General features: G+C 42.6%; 1 protein-coding gene across 9 annotated transcripts in view; it reads left to right on the top strand.

Moving 5' to 3' along the window:
• The window catches only part of LOC141110891 (epsin-1-like), a 157,599-nt gene that overhangs the window by 50,568 nt on the left and 94,800 nt on the right, over positions 1-12,231 (top strand). For all 9 annotated transcript variants that reach the window (XM_073602645.1, XM_073602643.1, XM_073602644.1 and 6 more), the window contains exons 2-3: positions 2,296-2,806; positions 6,101-6,350. In XM_073602645.1, the coding sequence (XP_073458746.1) occupies positions 2,579-2,806; positions 6,101-6,350 (478 nt within the window). In that variant the 5' untranslated portion in view covers positions 2,296-2,578. The remainder of the gene's footprint in view (positions 1-2,295; positions 2,807-6,100; positions 6,351-12,231) is intronic.

Below are 12,231 nucleotides of genomic sequence, written 5' to 3'. Positions count from 1 at the left end.
AGAGCCTAATACGTCGTACTAGTCCTCTGACTAGCCCCATTCGGGATGAAATGCATCAGAGGGGAGTGGCCAATATACGTGGACTGTAGCTGAAGCATCTGTTGGCGTCCCAGCAGATGTGGCTGATCTATGTGCTGTGCGCCCCCTAATTTTCCTGTTATCGTTGTTCCATGGAGTGAGGCTTGCTCCTAGAGAGGTTTGCACTCACTGTGGGAGAAGAACTGATGGAAGGACGAATGGGAGGCATTTGAGCCACCACTATTTTATATATGTGGTGGCAAATTTCAGTTAGTTTGTTTATTTTTTCCGGAAATAGCAGATATATTTGCAGCATCTCCCAGATTCAGAAACAAAAAGATAGGATACAACAATAATATTAGCACACTATAGGAAAGTTATTCCGTCTGGACATCTCCTTTTAGTAAGAGCAGGTAACCCGAACGGTTTACAAAAACTGTTTCTGCCCGATTGAGTCTGAATCCACCGTACAGTTTTAGAAGTATGTTACGCTGCAATTAATACAAAGGGTCATGTGCACCAACCACTAGTTGAGTGTTTAATGTATGCTATGGCTTTAGTTGATTCTGTTCTGTCTTTGTTTGATAAATCTCTGACTACAAATAAAAGTGAATGCTTACACTACAATGTTCTAAACCAGATAGACTGGTAATTCATGAGGGCTGCATGCAAAATGGTAGTTTTGATGGTACTGTCTAGATATTTAAAGTTTGTTTTAGCAACATTTTTTTTAAAATGTATATTTGGTGCATCTCTGCAACATCTACACTATTTATTTATTTTTTTATATCCCTTTTTAAAGTGGTTCTAAAGTCAGAAGTTTGTATACCTCTTTTTTCTTTTTTTTTAATGCGTTCTATGTATAAGGTAAAACCTTCTGCAAGCACCCCCTCCTTAGGACTTACCTGAGCCCGATCTTGATTCTATGATATACTCCAGCACGGGCTGTCTCTCCCCTCATTGATTCAGACACAGCAGCGGGAGCCATTCACTCCTGCTGCTGTCAATGATGGCCAGTAAGAATGAGCTCCGGCGTGTTTGCACAGCCCACGTGCAGAGCCCGCCAGGAAGTCGGCGCTGCGCTAATCACAGGCAGTGAGACATTGTCCCGGTGTGCGGCTGCGACAGATCAGGAAATGTCTCACCGCCTGTGATCAGCGCAGTGCCGACTTCCTGGCGGGCTCTGCACGTGGGCTGTGCGAATATGCTGGAGCTCATCCTTAATGGCCAGTGAGAAGAAGGGAGCGTAAGGGGTGTGGCCGAGCCTTGCTCTCTGTGTGTCTTATGGAGACACACAGCTAGCTTGGGAGCCGTCATGCACCAGTATCCCCATTGCCAGCCATTGCTATGGGGGCACTTGGCAAGAGGGAGGGGTCTGGTGCATCGGCGCAGGACCCAAGGGCAGCAAGATTGGGTCTGCTGTGTGCAAAAAAACTCTTTACAATCCACTTTAAAAATGATGCAAGTATAGAACAAGATATGTTGCTCTACCAATGAGCTCCTAACCTCTTTTTTGCACTAAGAACTTCAGATTTTCACTGACAGCTGGCACCAGCACAAGGGACACTTCAGTTTAAGGCCTTGTGCACACGGGCATAAAAAAATGCTGCTTTTTACAGGCGTACAGCATATTTTATGCTTCAAACACGTTGACCTATGTGGCCATGTGCATCATATGTTTAGATCCGTATTTTAAAGCGAAGCTTCACCCAAAAGGGGAAGCTCCGCTTGACTGCTCCCCCCCCCCCCCCCCCCTTTGGTGTCTAATGAGAGTGCAGTGTGATTCACGCATGTGCAGTAGGTAAACCGTCTGAAGCCACAAGGCTTCAGCACTCCATATATGCAGAACTCCATGTAAGATAAAGATAAATCAGAAAAGTAGTACACTGAGCAAAGTAACGCAAAGCAAGTGTGTAAAGTTAAGCATCCCCTGTCAAGAATTATACTACCGTCCCATCTACAATGTCCATTCAGAACAGCTGCAAGTTCAGATTGGTGCTTCTCTGCTGCAGGGGAAAGTCCCCAATTTAGTTTGATAAACATTTTAAAGTTTATTTAAGCAGTTCAACCTTTTATACTTATGCACAATATTCATGTTCCATTCATCATTTTTTAGTGGTATTGAGATGAATCAGAAAATGATGTCTGAGTGATTCAGGGCATTGTGTGGGTAATATGTGGTGAAAGAAGTGCTAATGTGTAAGGAAAATGTCTTGCATGTTTTTCTTTTTATATGTACATGTGTACATTGCTCACAGATTGCCCTTTGTTTTTCAGATGGATCTCTAGTGCATTCACAATGCCAGGATTGCATGCTGCTGGAGAGCAGATCAGGACATCTTAACCCACCTGGAAGAGGACGTGGTATAAACCTTAGATGTCCTGAGTGTCTTGTTTCCATTATTGAAGGCAATCTACTTTGGTTCTTCTCTTGACAATCTTCAGATTTTGAAGGAATGTTGGCTCTGTAAACTAGAAAATATATATATATATATATATAACTATATTCAGTGTTCCGGTCGTCTTTTCTTACTGCCTCCTGTCATAAAAAACAACCAACATGTCTACCTCCTCGCTGCGTCGACAGATGAAAAATATAGTCCACAATTATTCTGAAGCAGAAATCAAAGTAAGGGAAGCTACATCAAATGATCCATGGGGTCCATCCAGCTCTCTCATGTCTGAGATTGCAGATCTCACCTACAACGTTGTGGCATTCTCTGAAATTATGAGCATGATATGGAAGCGACTTAATGACCACGGGAAAAACTGGAGACATGTATATAAAGTAAGGATATGTTTTCATTTTCTGTTTTAATGTAAGGCCTCATGCACACCTGGCATAAAAATGCTGCTTATACAGGCGTTTTTGGTGGGGGTTTTTTTTTTTTTTTTTTAGCCTATAGAAGCAACACTGTTAGTCTATGGTCATGCACATTTGGGCATTTACAGGCATTTTTGTAGAGGAGTGTTTTACAGGCTAAAAAAAAAACACAAGTGCATTTTTTTCGAGAGGAGCTTTGAGGCAGAAATAACACTTGTCATGCCTAAACGCGGCATTTTAGGCATGTCAGACATTTTTAAGTATACATTTTTTTTTTTTTTTCCCCAGTGTTTTGGGGAAAAAACGTTTAAAAAGCAAAGGTTTGTTAACCTGCCTAAACACATGTACAGTACCCTCCATAGGCACGTTTTTAATGCTGCTTTTTTTTTTTTTTTCTGCAGTTCTGGCATTTTCTTCTGCCGCCTGGTGTTCATGGATCCTTAACCACTTGCCGACGGCTACAGCACGGTTGTACCGCTCTCGAAAGGCATTTATTGATGTCCTCCCAGACATCAATCCTTGTCCTTCAGACCCAGCTGATCACATATCGAGATAAAGGGCAAATCACGCACACCTGGCATAAAAATGCTGCTTATACAGGCGTTTTTGGTGGGGTTTTGTTTTTTTTTTTTTTTTTTTTTTTTTTTTTTTTTTTTAGCCTATAGAAGCAACACTGTGCCAGTTATTGGCATTTCCTTTCCTCAGCACTGTCACTGTTTGAGAAGAGGAAAGCCGATATCCGGCTAGCCTGTGACAGCACACGTTTACACTGGTAATAGGGGCACTGATCATCAGTGCCCTGATTATCAGTGCAGCCTCATCAGCACCCATCAGTGAAGAAGAAAAATTCCTTATTTGCAAAATTTTATAACTAACAACGAAAGTGTTTTTGAAGGAAAAAAAAAAAAAAATTTAATGAGTACAGTGTTGAATGAAAGCAAAATTGTCTGTCATTCAAAGTGTGACCGCGCTGAAAGCTGAAAAGTGGCCTGGGCAGGAAGGGGGTGCCCAATAGGCAAGTGGTAAAGTACATCTTAAAATATCAAAATAAAACTGATTAAAATGGCAATGCCACTCAAATATGGTAAGCAGGGATCACTGAAATGTGTACATTAATGCTTCTGTGCTGACTCTCATCTGGAGCTTGTGGCCTGAAACTTTTATTATTGTTTAAATACCCCGTAGACTTTAATTACACTAATTAGACCTTCCAATATGTTCCTTTTTGTTTCCTGCTTTAAATAAATAAGTGCAGCGCTAAGGTTGCAAAAAAGCAAATTTGCATAAATTATATAAATGTGACTTAAACATAAATATATCAAATAAACAGAGATTCATACATGGTGAAATGTGAATCAACCAAAGAAAGTGAAATTTCTGAAAAAATACAGGTGTGGTGAAAAATGTGCTAGTATGGTGACTTTACCATAAATCAGGTGAGAGAAATTAGGGTGTTAATATTAAACATTTACTCTCTGCTGGTTGGCTCGGGATGGCATGTGATCGGCCCCTCTGTGTATACGGCGAGGCTTGGTTACTATGCTATTATATTTATCTCACAGAGTCACATGGAGGTTACTATACCAAGCCTCGTTTTCATGATGAGGCTTGGTTTCCCATATTAAATGGACACCAGCTAACCAAGCCTCGTTTTCATAGCGAGGCTTGTCTGGCCTGTTTGATAGCCATTACACAATTCCAAGTCTCGTTTTCATAATGAGGCTTGGTCACATTGTATGACAGATATCACTAAACCAAGCCTCATTTTCATTACAAGGAAGTGTTGGTTCGACATAAGGACATTTTGTAAGGGCTGTGCACTGTACTTTATCCGCCTTTTATTTTATTTTATGTTATGTACACCATATACTATGGAGACCTGCACATAATGTTGACCTGGAATATCTAGGTATCCATTTCCTTCCGGGATCGCGACACAGGAACCGGAAGTGATGTTATGTGGAGCCATTTCCGGCGTTTAGCAGGTTCTGGGGTCATTTTTACTTTATAAGCGATGCTGTTTCAGGGGGTCCACACCCCAGATGATGACCGTGGAGTCGAAACGCGTCGGGTGGACCTCCTGTTTGCATCGCTCTTTGTTATGCACATGCTTTTTTCTACTCTTCCAAATGTGAGTGTTTTATTCTATTTTTAATAAATTGCCTTTTTTATACGGTATCACGCTATGTTAGCCCATCTTTTCATTGCATGATATATCCCTCCTGGCATTTACCTTCCACCCTCTTCACGATGATTGGAGCCTTCAAGTTACTATTCAGTGACAGTCCAAGGTCGATTGATTGATACAGATCTAGGACCAGTTGTTTCCAACAGATGTGTTCAACCTAATAAGCTCTGCAGACTTGGGTGGTGTAAGCCCTGCCAAGTCAATAAGATCTGTGGTACTGCACATCTAATTGGAGTTTTTTGGACTTTACATATCACCATTTTCATTTTTTGGACTTTGTTCATTGTGCAGTTGTTATACTAGCACATTATTATACTAGCACATTTTTCAGAAATTATTCTAATTTTTTCTGAGTTTGGACTCACATTCATTATGTGTTTGTTTGATGTACTTCTGTTTTAATAACACCCTAATTTCTATTTCTCACCTGATTTATGGTAAAGTCGCCATACTAGCACATTTTTTACCATACCTGTATTTTTTCAGAAATTTCACTTTTTCTTTGGTTGATTCACATTTCACCATGTATGAATCTCTGTTTTTTTGATATATTTATGTTTAAGTCACATTTATATAATTTATGCAAATTTGCTTTTTTGCAACCTTAGCGCTGCACTTATTTATTTACAGTTTTTGCTTTTTGTCTACAAGCTGTGCTGGGTGCTAGGTTGCAGGTTGACAGCGCAGTATTCCTTTAACTTTATTTTTTGTTTCCTGTTTTGCCTATCAATTTCTCCAATGCATCTTTTGAAATGGTTTAAAGGACTGATTTACTAAAATAAAAGCTCCCCAGCCCCCTTACCTTTTTTAAGCTGCGTTTTGGAGCATGTCTGTGCGTGTGCTTTATGCAAGTAGTGGCACATACCTGCACACAGATGCATCTTGTATTGTTATCTGTTTTGGCTTTGCGCAGCAACTGTAGGTCTTGGAAGTTTTTACTGAAGGTCTGGACACACATGCACTCTTTGGCCCCTGCTGCCCATATGCATGAGCCCTTTCATACTTGTTTAAGTGACAATTCCATCCACTTTCCCCAGGTTTAATTCCAGTTATTGCTTTTTCAATTACAGGCTATGACGCTAATGGAATACTTAATAAAGACGGGTTCTGAACGGGTTGCACAGCAGTGTAAGGAAAACATATATGCCATTCAGACCCTGAAAGATTTCCAATATGTGGATAGAGATGGGAAGGATCAAGGCGTTAATGTTCGAGAGAAGGCCAAGCAGTTAGTGGCTTTGTTAAAGGATGATGAAAGGCTAAAGGAAGAAAGAGCACATGCCTTGAAGACCAAGGAGAAGCTAGCACAAACCTCGACATGTACGTATGATGGCAGGAGCCTTGTACTATACAAGCACTTTGCATAAATTACTTATGAGATTTGTATGACTGCTTTGTTCTTGGTGGCAAAATGCAGTGGTTGCTGTTCCTAACCCCACTCTGAAAATTCTAGTTGCCTGGCAAAATCTGTCTTTCTAAATCTGTCCACTAAAGATGAGCTCAGGCGTGTTCGCAAACGGCATGTGCAGAGCCCGCCAGGAAGTCGGCACTGTGGAGTGCGAATCGCAAGCAATGAGACATTTCCGATCTCTGCAGCCGGGCATTGGCACAGTGTCCTACCGCTTGTGATTAGCGTTCCGCAGTGCTGACTTCCTGGCGGGCTCTGCACGTACCGTTTGCGAACACGCCTGAGCTTAACCTTACTGGCCACAGATGGTCTGAATCTCAGCTGGGTTAGCAGGAACTGGCTGAGATTCCAAAAATGTATGGACAGGCTGAATGTACCCAAGTTGATCGATTTGAACTTTGTATATTGCCAGCTTTAGTCGTGGCTCATAGTCCATAAAACAGTTGATAAAAAAGCCCTTATACTTTCCCTTTAAAGCGGAGTTCCGCTTAATTTATTTATTTTTTTTAAGTCAGCAGCTACAAATACTGCAGCTGCTGACTTTTAATAATCGGACAATTACTTGTCCCAGGGTCCAGCGATGCAGTGGAACTAAGCCCCGCTCGTCTCCCCCTCCTCTCTGTGGCGCCGGCATTGTCATTGTGGGCGCCCGGCTGTGGCTTCACAGCCGGGCACCCACTGCGCATTTGGTGCGCTGTGACTGGCCAGGCAATCATCTGGGACCTGTGATGTTCTGGGAGGAAGTGGGAGCTGGAACCCTCTAAAAAGAGGGTCCCCCCCCCCCCCCCAAAAAAAATGACATGCCAAATGTGGCATGTCAGGGGGTCACGTTCCCTTTAAAGCGGAAGTTCCATTTTTGGGTTGAACTCCGCTTTTAAGTCTAAACACCATATCAAAGTTCATTGATTGGTATCAATATACACATTATCCTGGGCCTTTTTAGATCAGAATTCCACCAGTGATCTTGTACCTGGAGTGTGGTTCAATTTTCTCTGTTTTCAGGCCTTGTGGAGTACAAGCCAATAAAGTATCACTTATTTTCAGCTGGAGTTTTCTGATATTACCCCAGTCAAACTTGCCTACCACCAGTTGTATTTTAATAAGTGGACCTTATTCTAATCTTTTTATTGTGGATTTTTAAAGTTTTTATATTCTGGATAATTTGCATGTTCAGGATTTTAATTCAAAAGCAATTAATTTCAAAGTCTTCATTGGAGGCATCTACTATAGGAGGTCAGGAGCATTAACGGCAGTTTCCCCCACTCTGCCTGGATTCATAAGAGTTGGTAACATTGTAATCCATTTACTAGCTGGCTTCATATGCCACGTTGGGTCCTGTGTTTGTGAGCTTCGGACTAAGGATTCCAACTGGACTTCACAGTTGAAAAAAGATGTTTTTATTCTTTTTTTTTTCTGTCTTTATATATTGCTGTACTGTGGTGGTGTGTTTTTTTGTGGTGTTTTGTTTTTACAAGCAGTTTTTTTCAGTCACACCCCCCCCCCCCCTGCCAGTTACCCCCCTAACAAGCCATTTGTTTGCCTGCCGGGTGCATTCATTCAGGCTTGATCCTGAGCTGCAGTGTGTGTGTGTTTGTGTGTGTGTGTGTGTGTCTCTATTGACAAACACAGTGGGGCTCGGCTCTGAACCCCCTCTCTCTTGTCACTGGATTGGATTGATAGCAGCAGACAATGGCTCCAACTCCTCTCACAGAGTCCAGTGAGGAGGGAGAGCGAGCACAGCACTGGGTCAAGATAAGGCTCAGGTAAGTATTTGGGGTGGGGAAGAACTGTACCTAAAAGGGTTTTTACCTTAATGCAGAGAATGCTTTTAGGATAACAAACTGTTAGCCCTAGGGTAAGTCAGTTGGAGCTTAAAGTGGTTGTAAAGGCTGTTGACATTTCTGGTGGCTCCACAGAACATCGCAGGAGCAAGGAAAGGTGAATGTGCTGCTGCAGTGAGACCCTTTGCTATTGCCCTGCATTGGAAAAGAAGAGGGCCACTTAAATTTTTTTTTTTTTTTTTTTGTAGCATATAGTGTAACAAGCGCGCATCATAAATCAGTGTATACTATATGATATAGGTGATCCTAATAGTTCTCACTCCTATTAGTATAATTATAACCACACACTGAAAAGTATTCTAATGTGACAACAAACTCATGTGAAAAATTGCTAAAAAGCATGTGACAAAAATTACTTTAAAGTAAACTTCTAACTCGTGTTAGTATAATAAAATATGACCACACACTGCAAAGTATTCTAATGTGAAACAAACTTATGTGAAAAATCATGAGAAAAAATTATTACTAAAGTCCTTTAAATAATTCACCATGTTTCAAAAGAACTCTTTGTGAGTATAAGTGCCGGTTCACACTGCTGCGCTGCGAATTTGTTCCGTTTTTTTTGTCCTGTGTGAGGTACTATTTTTACCGCGATTTTAACGTGAATTTCAGGAGTTGGACATAGCTGCGATTGATGTTCTAGCCAATGGAATCATAATGGAAAAAAAAGGGTGTTAACTTTCTGTGTATTTCCTGGTTTTTGTGGAGAGTAGTGTGGTGGAATTCGCACATATCTGAACCAACAATGCGATTCCAGAACGATTTACATTGATGTCTATGGAGGCTAAATTCAAAACGCAACGCTGTAAACTCGCACAAGACCCTTTTTTTTATCGCATCGCATTCATAGAGGAATCGCAACGCATGTATGTGAACGACGGTCATAGAAAACAATGACTTTAGGGATGACATGCGAATTTAGAATGTTTTTGACGCATCAAATTCGCCATGAACTCGCATCAGTGTGAACCAGCACTTAATATCGTGCTACTAGCCACAATGTTGCTTAAGGGATTTCAATCCGCAACAATGTAGCAACCACTCTACATATCCAATTCGTGCTACAAAAAAAAAGATTTAAATTTATGTGTGGAGGTGGGGGAGGTGGTTCAGACAAGGGTTGTAACCCTTCTCTTTCCAATGCGGAGCTTAAAAAACAAAAAAAAAAACAAAAAAAAACCACACACATAAAGCATACAATAAATTTAGTCATGGGTAGGATAGTAGAGCCAGAGGTATAGGCAACTGAAATATGCGGTTTTCACAGGAGAGAACCTCTGATTGTGCTTTTTTTATTCTTTTTTTTTATTACATGTGTGTTAATATCACATGAATGTTTTGTGGTTCAGCCCACCCTGTGTGTATATGTGTGTGTGCATGCGTGCGTGCGTGCGTGCATACATACATATTTTTTTTTTTTTTTTTTGCAACTGGGTCTGATTTATCAAAAACAAGTGAATACATGGTGAGGTTGATTTACTAAGGGCAAATATATTGTGCACTTCAATCCTAGGTTCACTACTATGCGTTTTTCCAGCACGTTTTGCCTTTTTTGATGGGTTTTTGCATGCAGTTTTCATGCATCCCCCCCCCCCCCCCCTTTTAAAAAACTGAATAGCTGGATGTTATGAAGCAGGCTAGGAAGCTGGCCGCCACGTCCTTAACCGATAAGTCATCAGCTGGGGGGGGGGGGGGCAAAAGTATGGGGAAAAGGCCCTTGTCCCCATCAATATATCTTCCCCCTCCCATGTTGAGGGCATGTGATGTGGTATGGTTCAGGAAGGGGAGGTGCGCTAGCTTGTCCCTCTTCTTCTTTCTTCTTCTTTCTTCTTTTTATTTATTTTTTACCTGTCAGCGGCATGCTCAGATAAGAGTCTGGCATGGATTTGGTGGTGGTGGGGGGCGGGGGGACATGAGGTCCACCTCAAAATCCATACCAGGCTCCTCCCCTTGAGTGCCCCCACGGAGAGCCACTTTCCGTGCGGGTGTGCTCGAGTCCTGCTGCTGCTGCGTCCATTGACACAGACAGCAGGACTCTGCCCCGCTGCCTCGTCACTGGATTTAATTGATTGGCTCCTGCTGCTATTAATCTATCCAATGAGTACCCAACACAGCGGCTGGAGCTGCTGTGCTCGTCCCCGTTGCTGGAACGATCGGGTTCAGGTAAGTAAAAGGGGGGGCTCTGGGTGGTTGCTGCTCTACAGAAGGTTTTTCACCTCAATGCAAAGAATGTATTAAGGTGAAAAACCTTGAGGGTTTACAACCCCTTTTAGATGTGAACGTGTACCATAGGAATCCATGTTAAATGTACTGTAGTTCATTTCTGCAAACTGAAAAACACACCAAAGAAACGCATAGGTGTGAACCTAGTGTAAGTGCATTTGCTGTAGATCTGAGGGGAAGCTCTGCTGGTTTCTATCATCTAATCCTGTACAAACAAAAATTACTGTTTTTAATTTTTGTTTTCCCCAGTCATCTTCCAGGACGGCTTACAGAGGTAGGCTCCTCCCACCTAGCACAGGAAACACATGATCCACATCATAAAAGACAGACCACAGGCAGTAGCCCCTCAGTATTTGTTTCCTCCGGCCAGACAGGAACTCTGAAGAAATTTTGTTATTTTTCTCTGGCCTTTGTGTTAGGTGGCAGGGGCCGCCCGGCTACAGCATCCCAGAACAGGGGCAGTGAACCTGGGGAGGCAGGTAACTCAGACTTTCTTACTCCCTGAAAAGGGAGTCTTGAATTCTTACTCCAGGGGACCTCCTCTCTTCACAGGAGTATGGTCAGCAGCATGCCTGTAGATTCAGGTACACTGGCAGTGTGGGATTTGGACTCAGGTGAGTCTTCCAGGGGACAGTGCGGACTTGTGGTCTCCTGATGCTTGGCATTTGGTCAAGCACCACATGTTGCTGGCTGAAATCTTGATATTTACTGATTAATATGGATGGATCACGGCCGCTGGCTTCCCCAAATCTTTTGAAGGGAGTACTGCATGGCTGGAGCAGAGACATCCAGAGTTGCGCACGTCTGTAGAAGCAGGTGAACTATGTTGGTAAGCCAGGACAGCATGCAGCCTGCGATGCTGCAGGTCCCCCTGAATGGTCAGCTATAGCAGTCAAGAAGCCCCAATGGGTCATGTTTTCAGGATTTCCCTCAGACGAAACGGCCGTGGTAATTAAGGTAGTGAAACTGATCAAATCGCCTGTACAAATCAATGTAAATCCTGAAAATATGACCTGTTGGGGCGCCTTGAGGACTGGAGTTGAGAAACACTGAGCTATGGGGTGGTTTTGTGAGTATTCCCTGGTGCTATCAACTGATACCAGGGAGGGAAGCGCGATCAGGGAAGCAGTAGGCGGACCTCAAACTTCCCAGGAGCATTACAGCAGACTTCATCTGATTTGCAAAGCTACACCATTCTGGTTCCACCATGACACCTGTTTTAATTTTGGTAAATGGCCACATGGTTATCCTTCAGAGGATGTCCTCTCTTTCCTACTGGTTTCTGTGAATGTTTGCATGCCTCCTACAAACACGGGATGAATGTGCTTTGTGTTCCTGTCCGCCATTTAATGTGGTCATTTGGAGGCAGAGGCCCTAACACCTTCAATCTGCAGAGCTGGGGCTGGCAATCTCCGAGATCAGCAGAAGCTGCAACCCGTTGACTCCTTCCTACTCCATGTTTACCAACAATTAAACACTTTGCTTTCAGCAATTAAACCACAGCTAGTGGGGTCTGCTGTGGTTTAATCTGGACCTTTTTTTACTGGGATTTAGGCAATAGCCCACCCCTAGGCTGAACTAGAAACATAAATTATGGACCCTGCAACATTCAATTGACAGGCTCCTGGGCATAACCTCCCATGCAAGGATTGCATGGGCAATCCCGTGTTTAATGATTGCTGCTTAATACCTGCAGGTGTTGGCCTTATGATTTGCTCCTATTGCACAC

This window comes from Aquarana catesbeiana, linkage group LG10 (genome assembly GCF_042186555.1).
Source record: "Aquarana catesbeiana isolate 2022-GZ linkage group LG10, ASM4218655v1, whole genome shotgun sequence".
Taxonomy (NCBI): Eukaryota; Metazoa; Chordata; class Amphibia; order Anura; family Ranidae; genus Aquarana; species Aquarana catesbeiana.
This window is presented reverse-complemented; position numbering and strand designations above follow the sequence as displayed.